Source organism: Callospermophilus lateralis, chromosome 2, assembly GCF_048772815.1.
Source record: "Callospermophilus lateralis isolate mCalLat2 chromosome 2, mCalLat2.hap1, whole genome shotgun sequence".
In the NCBI taxonomy this organism is placed as follows: domain Eukaryota; kingdom Metazoa; phylum Chordata; class Mammalia; order Rodentia; family Sciuridae; genus Callospermophilus; species Callospermophilus lateralis.
In genome coordinates this window covers 23,844,053-23,858,599 of record NC_135306.1, presented here as the reverse complement: position 1 = coordinate 23,858,599, position 14,547 = coordinate 23,844,053, and the positions used below count along the sequence as shown (strand labels likewise).

Genomic DNA, 14,547 nt, shown 5'->3' with positions numbered 1-14,547 from the left:
GCCGCCGCACCTCCGCCTCCCCGCCTCTGCTCTGCGCATCCTCCCTCCAGCCCCGCAGCCTCCCCCTCCACTCACCGCCGCGTCCTCTCCTTCCCGTAGATTCCCTTCTGCGTCCTTCCTCCCCTTCTCCCCATCTCCCTCCTCCAGCCTTGCACCCTTGCGGATTTTTGACCTATTCTAGGCCGAGCTACTCAAAGTGTGGTCCCTGGACCGGCAGGGTCAGCATCACTTGGGAGCCTGGGAGCATCCCTCATCTCAGGCCCCACACTCCAGACTCCTAAATCAGCATTTGCTTTTTACCCCAATCCTCAGGATCCCACAGTTCCAATTCAGAAACGTTCTTCTAGGGGGTTTACCTGGTCACGACTTGCTAAAACTGCTGCCTTCCCCCAACTCGTTTCTGCACCTTCTCATTTCTACAGAACACCTATTAGACCCGTTATTTCTTGGGATCAACTCAGAAGGAACTTGAAATGGAAAGATCTCACTATAGAGATGAGTAAACTGAAGTGGTCAAAGGGTAACTCGCACCATTGAAAGTAGGCAGCTGGTCCTCCGCAGCAGGCGGCACGGGCCTTGACCTGGCCCATACCGTGTCTGGTGCCCACGCTGAACTCTCCACGTTTTCAAAACCATTCCTACCACTTGAATTCTCTGTTATTTACTCAGTCATCCATCTATTCACATCAAGCACTTACTATGTGGCAGGTCCCAGGATCCTCTACTGATGACAGTTGTTGGAGTGATAACAGGTTGAAACTGCTAAGCTGTTTTGGCTAGAAGACAGGGACGGAATTCTTTTCATGTAATGTCAGCATTTTGACTTGATTTCCTGTTTCTTTTTTTCTTTCTTTCTTTTTTCTTTTTTACTTTATTGCATAAATAAATTAACTAGGGAGGCAGAAAAGCATAGATTCTAAATGCAGGCCTAGAAGTCAGACTGCCTAGGGTAGTGATCAGTAGTTGCCCATGATCAATAATCTTCAGGGTGCAATGGAGATTTAAGAAAATGGAGGTACAGATCAGTTGGGTTTAATGCTATCAACGGCATGAATGAATATGCATAGAATTATGAAACATTAATATTCAAAGGGAAACTAGTGACCTCAACCTTTTATGGCCTAGTTGGCTGGGAGACAGGGGACAGCTGTTGACATAGGGAGACATTCTGAGAAACTCAAAAAGTTTAGGTTTGCCATTGGGTGTCAGCTGATGGTGGGTTGTCCAATTGGGGTTTAAATATGTTAATCCTGACAGCTGAATCAAGATGTAATTCATAAAAACCTTCAGTTTTACTAGATCCTCCAACATACTAGTTGTTTTAATAAATCAGTCAGATTTATTGTTTGGAAATGGTTAAGGTAAACTATGATTATTTAAAACAAGATTCCTTCCTTAAAAGCATAGCTTGGCAATGCATACAATTATAAAATATAATTCCAATAAATTGAAAATCTGTTAAATCCTAAAAAAAAAAAAAAAAACCTGATCCCTTCTCAAAAACTGCAATCTGTTCCTTTTCTTTTCTTCCCATTCACCAGAGCAAATATGGTCAGTTTTAAGTGGACCTACATTTGGCTAAAAAGAGAAAGCATCAGACTTCTGATTTCGGTGTCGATTCTCTGGTTTGGGAATTCAAGCTGCTACCTATTACTTTCTTTTTAATTCCTTTAATTTCAGTTATTACAATTAACAGGGATGGCATCTCAATAGAAGAGAAATGAAAACCAGGTCACATCCGTCTCCTAGTGAATGGTCTGGTAAAAGCACATGGGCTTTCTGTTGGGAAAGGGGGAGTTGCAAACTCCCCCTAATACACAGCCTTGCATGTAATCTGTGGATTTTAATTATCCATGTCTCTTCAAGTACCTTGTGTCCATAGACTCAAAAGAGGCCACAGATAGGCTCAGAGGTCGTGTGAGCTTATGAAAATGCTGAAATAATGTTGTGATGCATGAATTTTTCTAGAAGGGCAACTTCTAGCTACCATGGGTCAAAGTCTACATGTCTCTTCAGGGACTTAGAAACCTACTTGTGGTTCCAAATCCTATAGAACCTACTTCTACCCTTTCACAAGATTCTTTCCAATCTACTTAAATTGCATTTTGGAGTTTTCTTATTTTCTTACAAGATTTAAATTCTGGAAAGACCCTTAGCAGGAATGGAAGTGTAGTTTCAGTGGTAAGTGCTTGCCTGGCATGTGTGAGGCCCTGGGTTAATCTGCAGTACTGCAGAAACAAACAAACAAATAAATAAATTCCTCTGCATATTTCTCTCTTAGTTACATCTCTGTTGGATACTCTGTGTTCCCCACCAGTGTGAATCCACTGGATGGCCAAGAAATACTGTGGATCCCTCTTTTGCACATGCTTTCTGGGAAAGAATTTTGTCTGACCATTCTGAGACCATTGGCTGAACAAGAGCCAGTTATTAAAACAAGAACTTAGAGATAAACCAGTTTAATTTAATTTTCATTTTTAAAAGAAACACAACACCTTTATTTTCTCTTCTCATCAAAGTCATTCTGATAAAACATTTTTTTTCTGTTATAAAAACTTCCCATAAAAGTGCTACATCTCACTATCTGACCAGTAACAGATGTGCCCATGCCTTGGATTGCCTGGTATATGTAATTTTTCACTTTGAATTTCATAAGAAATTAAAATGTGATCTTGGCAGTTCTTCAGAAAGTTAAACATAGAGTTGCCATATGATCTGCAATTCTAAGAGATATGAAAACATATGTTCACATGAAAACTTGTACATGAATGCTCATGACAGTATCACTCGTACTAGCTGAAAAGTAGGAGCAACCTCAATATCTATCAATTGATGAATGGATAAACAAATATGGCATCCGCAAATGGTATATTATTCAGCCATAAAGAGGAATGAAGTTCTGATACACGCTGCCACAGGAATGAACTTTGAAAACATTATGTTAACAAAGAAGGCACTCACAAAAGACTGCCTAGTGTATGATTCCATTTATGCAACATGTCCAGAAGAAGCAAATCCTTAGGTAGAGATCCATAGACGGAAAGTAGACTAATGGTTGTCAAGGGGTGAAAAGTGGTGGTGGAATTAGATAGTGGTGATGTTTGCATAAAAAACACTGACTTGTACACTTTAAAATGGTTAAAATGGTGAATTTTATTTGAACACTTTAAAAAGCTGTGATCTTTGAGATGGTGACAAAAAGATAACAGTGATGTCAGAATAGTCCTGTGATATTTGGGGAATATAAAATTCTGGATGCTTCCTGGTGGGAACTTCTGAATGTTCAGACTTTGTTTTCAAACTCTTCTTGGAGATCTACGCAGTCCACAATCCATAAACTCTGTGGATTGAGGAGATTCAGACTCTTGTAGTAACCCACCATGCCCACTAGGAGCCCCGGCCACAGATGGAACAGCTCTAGAACGATTACCTTAGCAAACTGATCACCTTAGCAAACCGATTTCCCACCCTGGACCTAAGGAGTGTGCTGTATGGCCTCATTCACCCAATACAGTTTCATCTCAGTCCCAATGCCAAGCACCCATCCTTATATTTGAATAGGCAAATAACCAAGACGACTGATGAAACCATGGAATCCTCTTGATTTTACTGGTTAGAGGTGAGCTGCCAAAGATATTGGGTTTTCATACACACTAACAGCCAGACTTTCAGTGACATCAACATTTCAAAATACCTGTGAACCCAGGGGGAAGAGGGGAAGAAACAGGAGACTCAGAGCCTCCTAAAAACAGCGACCCTAAAGCCCATGCATCCCTCGTGGGAAGCAAAGCAAACCGGACGCGTAGGAAATACTCGGGTTCCTGGCTTTCCCAAGAGGTCTTCAGCTGTGTCCTTGGGACTTCCATTAGATAGCCGGAGGCAAGGAGTGGACACTTCAGAAAGCAGCGGAGAGCAGGAAGAGGCTGCTACATTGGCAAGAGGTGACAACCTCGTGCTGCACGGGAACACATTTTGTGTCCCGGGCACGAGATAAAGGACAATTAAAGCTGTTTGAAAAGTACAGCTGGGGTCTGGGGGTATAAAAGCCCCCCAAACTACAATTGCCCCAATAACTCCACCGATGGAGCAGACAGCAGTAAAAACCAACAATGAGAAGAGCGTGAGAGGCTGTAAGAGGCAGAGCCGGGCCCTGTGTATTTTGATAGCTCTTGGCGACATCACGGCAGCATACCAAGGTACAAAAGGGGCTGATGTTTATAGAGATGACCATGACTCCGTAAGGAAAGGGTGAATACTCTCCAGTGTACTCTGTTTGCTAAGGCAGGGAAGTGTGTGATACATTTAAGAAAGATTTCCCTCAAAAAATATTAAAATTTTAAAGTCAGCACTTAAAGGGTTACTCCTCAGTTATCTGAATATTTGTTCAGATACCTCATTCACGACAATGCTAGAAAATGAGGCATTGCTTTTTTTTTTTTTATAATCATTAGTATCAAATTATTGGCACCATTCAGTTGTCAGGGTAGGGACAGGAGAGCAAACTCTATGACAACATAAAAATACAGTTCTGGTACAAAGGTACGAGATCGATTCCATATAACAAGCAGTCATAAGAAATGGATGGACAGTTTACACACAAGGAAATACAGCTAGGAAATCATCACGTGGAAAAGTGCTCAGCTTTTGTAGCAATTAATGAAATAAAACAACTTTTCAAGAACAACTGTACACATCCATTGAACTAGTGAAAATAAATAAAAACAGCAAAACCCAATACTGGCAGAGCTATTGGTAAATAGAAATGCTTATACATTGCTGGTGGCATCATAAATTTTAAAGGGGATTCAAGCATTCAGAGGGGGAAGGGGGTGTTAAACTAGATGACCTTTAAGGTCCTTCCAACCCAGAGATTGGATCTTTCTAGAAAGCAATTTGGCAATATAAAACAAGAGCTATAAAAGTATTTCATGCTCTTTGACCTTGTAATCCCTCTTTGAAGGTACTCCCAAAGGGAATACTCCAAAGGAAGGAACTTTTTTTTTTTTTTTACAAAGACATTCATAGCAGCACTATTTATAAGAGTGAAAAAAATGGATATAACTCAGATATCTAATGGGAGAAGTGAGGTTAACCATGTTACATGGGTATAAAGATATTTAAATTGGCAAGAGTAGGATCTGTTTGATAAGGAGATAAGTGTTAGGCAGAGAATGGAACAAAAGAGAATGTACACACTGATCCCAGCTACGTAAAAACGTGTGCATGTTCATGGAGAAAGCTTGGGAACTAATTTAGAGGGATGTTTTGTGGTTGGGTTTTTTTTTTTTATTCCTGCAAAGTTACTCAAGTGCATAATAAAAATTTAAAAACACACTTCTTGAAATTATATAAAAAGAGAGCAAAGTTTCTTCTGGTCAGGGTTCTATCAGCAGGACATTAATCAATCAACTTTAGAAATGGTCTTCCTTAATAGAAAACCCAAATGATTTTCCTTATTGAACCATCTTAAAACCCCGTACAGATTTTTAGACAATGCAAGCTAGAATTTCCTACTTTGGTTCAATGATAAATTTTGTTTATCACAGATAATAACATATCCAATGAGTTCCCAAAGAAAATCATGTTATGGGTTAAGCTAAAGAACTTTTAGTCATGGTAATTATATATATATATATGTATGTATATATATTTTTTAAGTTCATTTACTCATGTCTGAATAAAAATAAAGGACTTTATAAGATCTGTGTATTTATCAGTGTAAATGAAAAACCATCAGTAAAGAATTATTCTCTCATTAAAAATTACTCTTTAACAAAGAGTCAAATCTTGGTGCAAGTTCCAATCATACAAAATCACATGGCTGAGACTGTTGGTGAAGGATTCCCCGCCGCATTGGCCCCTGTGGTCATCAACCCACACACAGCTACTTCTGAACAGGAATCCCTGTCTTCCCATCTTTCTTCTCCTAAACGTACCAAATCCTGTCTCAACTGCACTGAGCCACAGAAAACCTCTACTGCTCAGGAGACATAAAATAACCTTTCCCATGAAAGTCAAGCCAGCAGTCGGCTTCCGCTAGCCCTGGAGACCTGGGAACAGAGCACACATCTGTATGTTGTGCTGGAATGAGCACGCTTAGCCCGAAGAAAGAAAACGGACAGAAGGCACCATGCCATCCTCCAGGCCACAAGGAGACAGTTTCACAGTTCGGTCATCAATAGTCTTTTCATCATTTTCTCTCTCTCCAGTTCCTGCCGGAGTGTCTCTGCACTAAAAATAAATAAATAAATAAAAAGGAAAAAAAGAAAGAAAAAAGCAAATGTCAAAATAGTGAGACAGACCCTCAAAAATCGCAGGAGCAACAGCTTCAATGTCATCTCCCAAATTCCTTCTTGACTTTGCTTTGTAGGACCCCCTACATCGGCTAGCATTACCATAACTTGAAACTGTCTGGTCACTTATGTGTTCCCCGTCTGCAGTGTGAGGATGTCGTTCATCTCTGAAACCTCAGAACCCTGTACAGTACCTGGTCCATAGCGGCCACTCAGTACAAGCGTCGAATGAGTGGGAAGATGCCCAGGAATTAGATTTCTTTAAATCAAGTTGGTTTCATAGACTCTTTGTCCCAGAGGTTAATCTGATTCATGTCTGCGTAATGTCTGCGATGGTTTAGATATGTGCTGTCCCCCAAAAGCTCACATGTGAGACAATACTGGAACATTCAGAGGTGAAAGGATTGGGTTATGAGAGCCTAAACCTAATCAGTGTGTTAATTCTCTGATAGGGATTAACCCGGTGGTAACTGAAGGCAGGGAGGGTGTGGCTGGAGGAAGTGGGTCGTTGGGAGCATGCCTTTGGGGTTTAGATTTTGCCCGTGGTGAAGGAGATGCTCTCTCTGTCTCTGTCTCTGTCTCTCTCTGTCTCTTTCTGCTGCTTGGTGCCAAGTTTTTTTTTTTTTTTTTTTTTTTTAAAGAGAGAGTGAGAGAGGAAAAGAAAGAATTTTAATATTTATTTTTAAGTTATTGGAGGACACAACATCTTTGTTTGTATGTGGTGCTGAGGATCGAACCCAGGCCGCACGCATGCCAGGCGAGTGTGAGGGGTTGCCTCTGACTTCTTGGAGCCTCGGGTCCAGTTGTCAGTCATGTATCTGACACACACACACATACACACACACACACACACACCCCAGTTGTCTGTCTCCCTTCACCTCCAGGCACTAAAGTGTAAACCTCATAAGGGTCGCACTTAAACCATCCCTGGCACCTAGAATACAGCTGTCCCCATGGATGTGTCAATCAATCCTTACAGGATCAATAAATGCAAGGGGTGGGAGGGTTGTAGTGGCACAAGCATGGTGAACCTCAAGTCTGTGCCTGGTTTCCATGTCACCAGAGTTACCTGTGGGTACCTGCTGCTCTGATTTACCTGGCTGCCATAGAAACAGGCTTCCGGGTGGTGTAGACGGTCTGTACCGTGGAGACAGTCTCTGTCAAAGGCCTCAGGGCCGCCGCTGGGATCAGTGGGGAAGGCGGGCCAGGACAGCGCTGTAATTTACTGTCTCTGAAGTCGGCCTGGAGGAGACACAGAGGAGAGGAGATCAATCTCTATCTGAGCTCCATTTCCCACGGGCAGCGCTCTGTCTCTAAGCCTCACTGTACCGCTCCTGTTATTTTTAATAATAGCTAAAATCAATTGCCATTTTAAGTGATTTTGCTTTATGCCAGATGCTGTGCTAAACACTTAACATACATCACCTCTTGACAACCTTTTAAGGCAAAACCGTATTTCATCACATCTTAGATCCCATCAGTTATAAGATACATCATTTTTTGTGTACCGCACAGAAAGAAAAATGTGGCATTCCAACTTTGTCATGTTGTACACTGTAGTAAACATTCTGATTTCAGAGATATAAACAGGTTTAAAAAAAAGTATATATCTTAGAGGCTGGGGTTGTGGCTCACCAGTAGAGTGCTCGCCTAGCATGTGTGAGGCCCTGGGTTTGATCCTCAGCACTACATAAAAATAAATAAATAAAACAAAGGTATTGTGTCCAATTACAACTAAGAAATAAATATATTTTTTAAAAAAGTGTATCTGAGAACTGATTTTATGAAAAAGGAATGAGAAGCTCGGATAGGTTAAGCCTTCTGTCAAGGTCACACAGGAAGCAAACATTAATAGCAGTATTCAGAATGAGGGTTTGCTAACTCCATAACTGGTGTTTTTCACCAATATAGCCCACATTTGGGGGACCCAAGACTAACAGCATCGACATTATTTTGAAAATTGATGGAAAAAACAAAGTGCTCAGGGCCTGCTCAAGCCATTGGAACCCAAGTGTCTGGGAATGAAGCCCAACAATAAAAATGTTATGTCATTTATTGTGAAGTAAAATCTGCTTATTACTTCTACAGAGAAAGCTTAGAGGATCTATGTAAAAGCTGATAAATGAAGAAATTCCCTAATCCATTATTTTCTCAGTAGTTTCTCCTATGCACAGTTTTTGGCTTGTTTTTACACCCTTTGGACAATACCAGCTATGTATTTCATTAAACTTAATCATCTCTCATTTTGGGGTCCTGAGGATTGAACCCGGGGGTATTTAACCACTGAGCCACATCCCCAGCCCTCTTTATGTTTTATTTTGAGACAGGGTCTTGCTAAGTGACTTTGGACTTGCTATCTTCCCGCCTCAGCCTCCTGAGCCAGCCAGCTATGTATTTCATAATTTGCCTTTTTATGCTAGATCTTGACCCTGAACTTGGAGAAAGTTACTGCCTGGCTTTCTAAAGAAGAGGCTCCGTTCTTCGCAGGGGCGACTACCTTCCTAGTGATTATACAGAAGATGAGCTGCTCCCCCCAGGCAGCCATGGAAACCACTGCAAATATCACCAAGAGCTCAAGTTCTGCAAGGACCTCGGAGTTGAGCAAGGGGGGAAGGCTTATCTTTGAAGGGGGGAGGGCTTGCTGAGCCTTACAAATGCTCTTTGGTGCCTCACACGTGCCCCTAAAAGAAGTGACTGTCCTGAAATGGAATGATGCCAAGGAACTGTCTTCAGGTCTCTGCTCAAAGGTCCCGTCAGTGAAGCCAGCCCCTGGGTCCATATGTCACGCATACAGGAGCAGCGTGCCTTGGGCTAGCAGGTGACGTTAGCCGTGGAGAGCCTGCACAGATGGGGGCTGTGGCAGTCATTTGAGCTGCTCATCAACTCATTCTGGCTCGTCCCCTTCCAGGCACATGGTCACATGGTAGGACTGCACTGCCCCCTTGAAGTTAGCTGTGACCATATGTCCTGCTTTGGGCTGGTGCTACTTCCCATTTCTTTTGAAAGAGCCAGTGGGTATTTGATCTTTTCTCTCTCTCTCTCTCTCTCTCTCTCCCTCTCTCTCTCTCTCTCTCTCCCTCCCTCTCTCTCTCTCTCTCTCTCTCTCTCTCTCTCTCTCTCTCTCTCTCTCTCGGTATTGCTATCCTGAAAATCTCTTTCCTCTGCCACTGTGACTATAAACATTCCACATGTCAGGCAACTGCTCCATTAGCCTGGGTCCCCAGAAAGAGGGCACCACAGAGCACAGTCCTCAGTTTACCCAGGGCTGACCGGAGTAGGAAAGTCCCTGCGTTGGTTGGAAGCACACATAGGCTTAGCCGATCCCTCCTGATCCAGCAGCTGGGGTGAGAAGTTGCTTGGATGAATGGCTGGGGGTTGGGCTTCTGAGACCAGGGTTGAGGGACATTTGCACTGGTGGTGCAAAGGCAGCAGTGTGTAAAAGTGCTGGAGCTTTAGCATGACTACAATCTGTATAAGCAGTCTCCATCTTCTTCACAGTGGGAGGGGGTGAGGGGCAATCTCAAGAATATCCTTGAAGAGCAGGCCAGGTGTAATCCCAGCAACTCGGGAGGCTGAGGCAAAAGGATTCCAAGTTCGAGTCCAGCCTCAGCAACTAAACAAGGCTTTAAGCAAATTGGTGAGACCCCAATTCAAAATAGAAAATATAAAGGGCTGGGGAATTGGCTCAGTGGGAAAATGCCCCTGGGTTCAATCCCCAGTACAAAAACAATCACAACAAAAAGAATGTCATTGAAGAAGCAGTCAAAATTACTAATTAAATCTCAACCCTAAGGACCTATCTTTTAAAAACTTTTTAAATGGGCGAGCAGTTGGCGTTAGCCACGGTGAGCTTGCACAGATGGGGGCTGTGCAAGAGAGGAAATACATGAAAGCATGTTCTTCTTATTCTGGGGAAGAAGTATTGGGGACTTCTTCCACGGGTGCTCCCCCACTGAACCATTGAGCTACATCGTCACCCCTTTTTTATTTTTTATTTTGATACGGTGTCTCGCTAAGTTGTCCAGGTTGGCCTTGACTTGTTATCCTCTTGCCTTGGCCTCCTGAGTTGCTGGGACACAGGTGTGCATGACCATGCCCAACTTCTTTTTTTTTTTTCCTCCTCCTCCTCCTCCTTCTTAGGATCAAACCCATAAACTTGCATTTGAGGCAAGCATTCTACCATTGAGCTTCAACCCCAGCCAGCGAATGAACTCTCAGTGGAACAAGGGCGAGAACAGAAGGACAGCCCCAGCTTAGGAAGAGGAGGAAATCAAAGCCAGACAGGGGCCCTCATTGTTGATGGACCAAAACACTCAGCAGAGTCCCAGCAGAGAGCCCGTTCAGTTCATGGGCCTGAATATGAAGTAGGAACTTATTGGGGGCCCACCCTGAACAGGAGCTGAGCACGCCCCCTACCCTTGAGTAATGGGGGTGTGGAAGTGGCATCGAACGCAGTGCAAAGCACGTGGGCCTTATCTTTGCTCAGCAAGGTGCAGCTCTGGGAGTGGGTGTCACCCAGTGGGACTGGGCTACAGCCCCCCTGTTTGTTTTTACACAATCCCTTGCCTTATTTGGGGAGGAATATTCTACCGAATGTTTCCTCCCCAATAAATAGGGAGGTGCTGGGTGCGCTAGCTCTCTTGCCTCCCTTGCTCCTGCTGCCCTCCAGTGTAGGAGCGGACACCTCAGGTCTCAGAGCTGTCCCTGACCCCCAAAAAAGTATTTTGTGTTTGTGTGGTCTGCCAGCCCAATTCACGCAGAGTGACCCTGAATCCATCACCCACGCGGGCCGTGAGTGACAGCAACTAGTCTCAGATCAAGCAGGAGCTTGATTATTGAAACCAGGTTCCAGGTAAATGCTGGAGAAACTACCAGGTCAGCTTTGTGCAGAGTTCCTCAGAGTTGCTAAGCTCCTGTGTGACTGAGGCCAAGATAGGACTGGAGACCTGTGGAGAGGCCAAACCTGCACAAATCCAAGCGTCTTGACTTAAAGAGACCACGACCCTCAGGGGTGGGAAATCTGGAAGGGTAACGCAGTGAGTTTGGCTAAGGTCACCCCCCAACACACCTGCAGTAACTCTTGTCCTCATCTCCCACCTAGTCCCCTCCTGGGTACTCACTGTGATATCCTACTGCCCACCTCCTGTTTCCAGCACATCTTTCAAAGGCAAATACATCATGGGCAAAGGCAAATAACTCATTATTCTCTGTCCCCACTGCATTCTGCAAGTCAGAAATCTGACAGCCATTTGTGACTCCCTCTCCACCCTCCAATCCAGTCTCTTACCAGCCGCCTACAGGTTTCCTCCATCTGTGCACTTGTCTCCACCTCTACAATCAAAACCGTGCTGGGATAAGCTCTCTGTCCTCTCTCCCTTAAGCCACTGTCCTAGATTTCTAGACTATTGCTCTAGATACACTGTCTGGACCCAAATGTTCTCCTACTGTGATCACAGGGATCCCTTCCAAAAGCAGCTAGCTGCCTCCATGGCCCTGCTTAGGTCCTTGGAAACCTTCCATCGCTTTTAGGATGAGGATCAGAATCCCTCCTGCAGTCTACATAGTCAAGCATAACTTTGTCCCTACTGTGTTTCTCCCTGCCTCTGTCCCCTTCCTCTTCTCACACCTCAGACCCCTGGGGCTCTGCATCCCAGTCCCTGGGGTCTTGAAGGCACGATGACCCCTCCCACCCCCGGCTCTGGTCCGCCTTCCCTCTGCCGGCTCCCCCTGCCTTCCAGCCACTCCTGCCCAGTTCTTGAAAGTCCCAGCGTGATTTCTGACACTGGCTTCCTGCTTCACCCTGGCCCCTAGCTTTCAGGAAGGGCTTCTCTGAGTGTCTCACAGGAATGCCAAGCCCGGGCAGGAGGCCAGAGTGCCCCACCAGGGCCAACGGAGGGAAAAGGAGTGGAGCTTCCAGCCGGGAGCTGTGTCCAGCAGAACTGTAGGGGGGCTGGAAGGGTGTCAGGGAAGTGGCATTCAACATCCTGGCACCGCCCCTGAGACTCTGTTTGCTCATTAAAAGGCAGGAGTTGGAAGCAGTTCATGACCTTAGAAATGGACTGTTCTAGGAACCTGTTCTTTTCTCTGCCTGGACTGCTGGACACCTTCCTGCTCTGCTCATCTTCTGAAACCTGAATCAGCTTCTCCCTCCATGCCCATATGACTGCAGCCACCCTTGGGTAGTGACCATCGCCCGGCTCATGAGACTGCACTCGGGCCACCCCCAGGCCACCTCACAGATCCTCCACTTAGGACAGAAGCCAGTAGGAGTTGTAAACTGAATCCTTGGAGGAGGAGAGAGTGAGAGGAAGGGGCATGGAACCCGGGCCTTCGCTTCCACTCCATACAGCAGCTGGTTATATATATAGTGAGCTTCTGCAGAAACTTCTAGGTAAGAATGAGTTGAGCAGCCAAACCCATCGTGAAAATCACTGAGTGCTCTCATTCTGCAGATGAGGAAACCGTGACAGCTTATTTGCAGAGTTCAAATAAGCTGCCCAGAGGTGGCTCGGTCAGGCCTCCCTGTTGTCGCTCATCACACCATCTGCCTCTGCAGCTTGGAGAAGCAGCTGTCATCACTGACATCGGGGGATGCTTTGTGGTTGGGAAAGAGTTTCAAATTCTTGGTCCTTTTTGATCCTGGCCTCAACCAGATACAAGAAGGAGATTCTCATTACCATCTCCACTTTAAATAAGTAGGGGCTGGTGCTCAGAGTGGTAAAATCACCAGCCTAAGATCACAGCATGCTCAAATTTGGATCCAGTCACCCGAAATTGAAAACGGAGGTTCAAACAAATATATGTACCTATGTGTTCACAGCAGCACCATTCACAACAACCCAGATTCCCACCAACAGGTGTTCAGATAACCAAACGGCAGTGTATCCACACAGTGGAACATTACTCCACCATAAAAAAGAAACAAAGTGCTAATACAGGCTCCAATGTGGATGAACCTCACAAAGATGATGCTAAGTGAAAGAAGCCAACACTAAGGGCCCAGGTTGTGTGACTCCATTGGTAGAAAATCTCCAGACGCGGCAAATCCACAGAGACAGAGCAGAGTGGAGGTGCCAGGGGCTAGAGGTCAATGGGAAACTAAGGAGTCACCGTTCATCAGGTACGATATTTTCTTTGGGGTGATAAAAATGTCTTAGAACTAGACAGAGGTAGTTCTAACTTGAACAACATTGGGAATGTACTAAGTGCTACCAAATGGTTCATTTAAGAAGGTCCATTTTATGTGAACCCTGCCTCAAATAAAACAGGCAGACCCCAAATCCCAACCTCACAGAGTTGAACAGTCAATAGTGCCGTCCAGCATGCCACAGAAAAGCTCACCCCCTGGGAACAGCGCTTCAAAATGCAGATCTGCCCCCTGGATCTACTTACGGTAAACTGAGGCCCGGTGCTAAAAGGATCAGGAAACGGGCTCACCGGATCAGCCGGGAATGTTTTTATCTTCAAAAAAGAGAGAGACAAGGGGGTTACCTTCATGTGAGAAAACAAAGTTTTGAAATCTTTGGCAGTGCACCTGTGAAACTGGACAGCAGGGTGCAGGGGCCTCGTGGAGCCCTAGTCCCTCAGTATGGGCTGGCGGTCGCATCTACCTGTGGAACTGCACTTGGCAGGGACAGGATGGGGTGTCCTTTGTGGACATGCCATGGCCCCCTCACCTGGAGCTCCCTTCCCCAGGCTGCCTGGGCCTTCCAGGCATGCCAAATCCCAGGCCTGATCCACAAAAGGCCACATTCAGGGTGGATAACGAGGCAGCCACAGCTGCCCAGAGTGGCTTCTGAGGGCTTCTCCAAAGCTGTGGGGAAAGGCAAGAGACTTCTGGGAGGTCACATCAGGGACAGTCTGTTATCATGGGCAGGTATAAGAGGCTGGGCTAGTTAAGCCAGAATGTGCCCCATGCTTGGGGTCACTGCAGCACCGAGCTGCTCTGAAAGAGGCTGGATGGCCCCAGCATGCTGAGTGGTAGCCAAAACCATCTTTGGCTTCCGATTCTTTTGTCTTGGGCTTCCTGGAAGTCTTGGGGAATGGGAGGACTTATTATTCAAACCAGTACACCAGCAGGTCCAGGGCCCTGGTGACACTGGCCCTAGCTTGGTCTGCAGTCCCAGGGCCCAGAAACCACCTGCACACTGTGTGCACCTGTGCCACCTGCGGGCAGAGGTCTGCCTCCAAGACACCCAGGACTCCCGCCCAGTGGCAGCAGCCTCGTGTCTTACAGGGTCTTGCCCATGAACCC

At 45.3% G+C, this 14,547-nt stretch overlaps 1 protein-coding gene across 3 annotated transcripts in view; it reads right to left on the bottom strand.

The window, feature by feature from the left end:
* Positions 1-6,161: 6,161 nt before the first annotated feature.
* The window catches only part of Epb41l4b (erythrocyte membrane protein band 4.1 like 4B), a 131,049-nt gene continuing 122,663 nt past the window's right edge, over positions 6,162-14,547 (bottom strand). For all 3 annotated transcript variants that reach the window (XM_076843203.2, XM_076843201.2, XM_076843202.2), the window contains 3 exons: positions 13,686-13,754; positions 7,390-7,535; positions 6,162-6,231 (listed from right to left, as the gene is read on the bottom strand). In XM_076843203.2, the coding sequence (XP_076699318.2) occupies positions 6,162-6,231; positions 7,390-7,535; positions 13,686-13,754 (285 nt within the window). The remainder of the gene's footprint in view (positions 6,232-7,389; positions 7,536-13,685; positions 13,755-14,547) is intronic.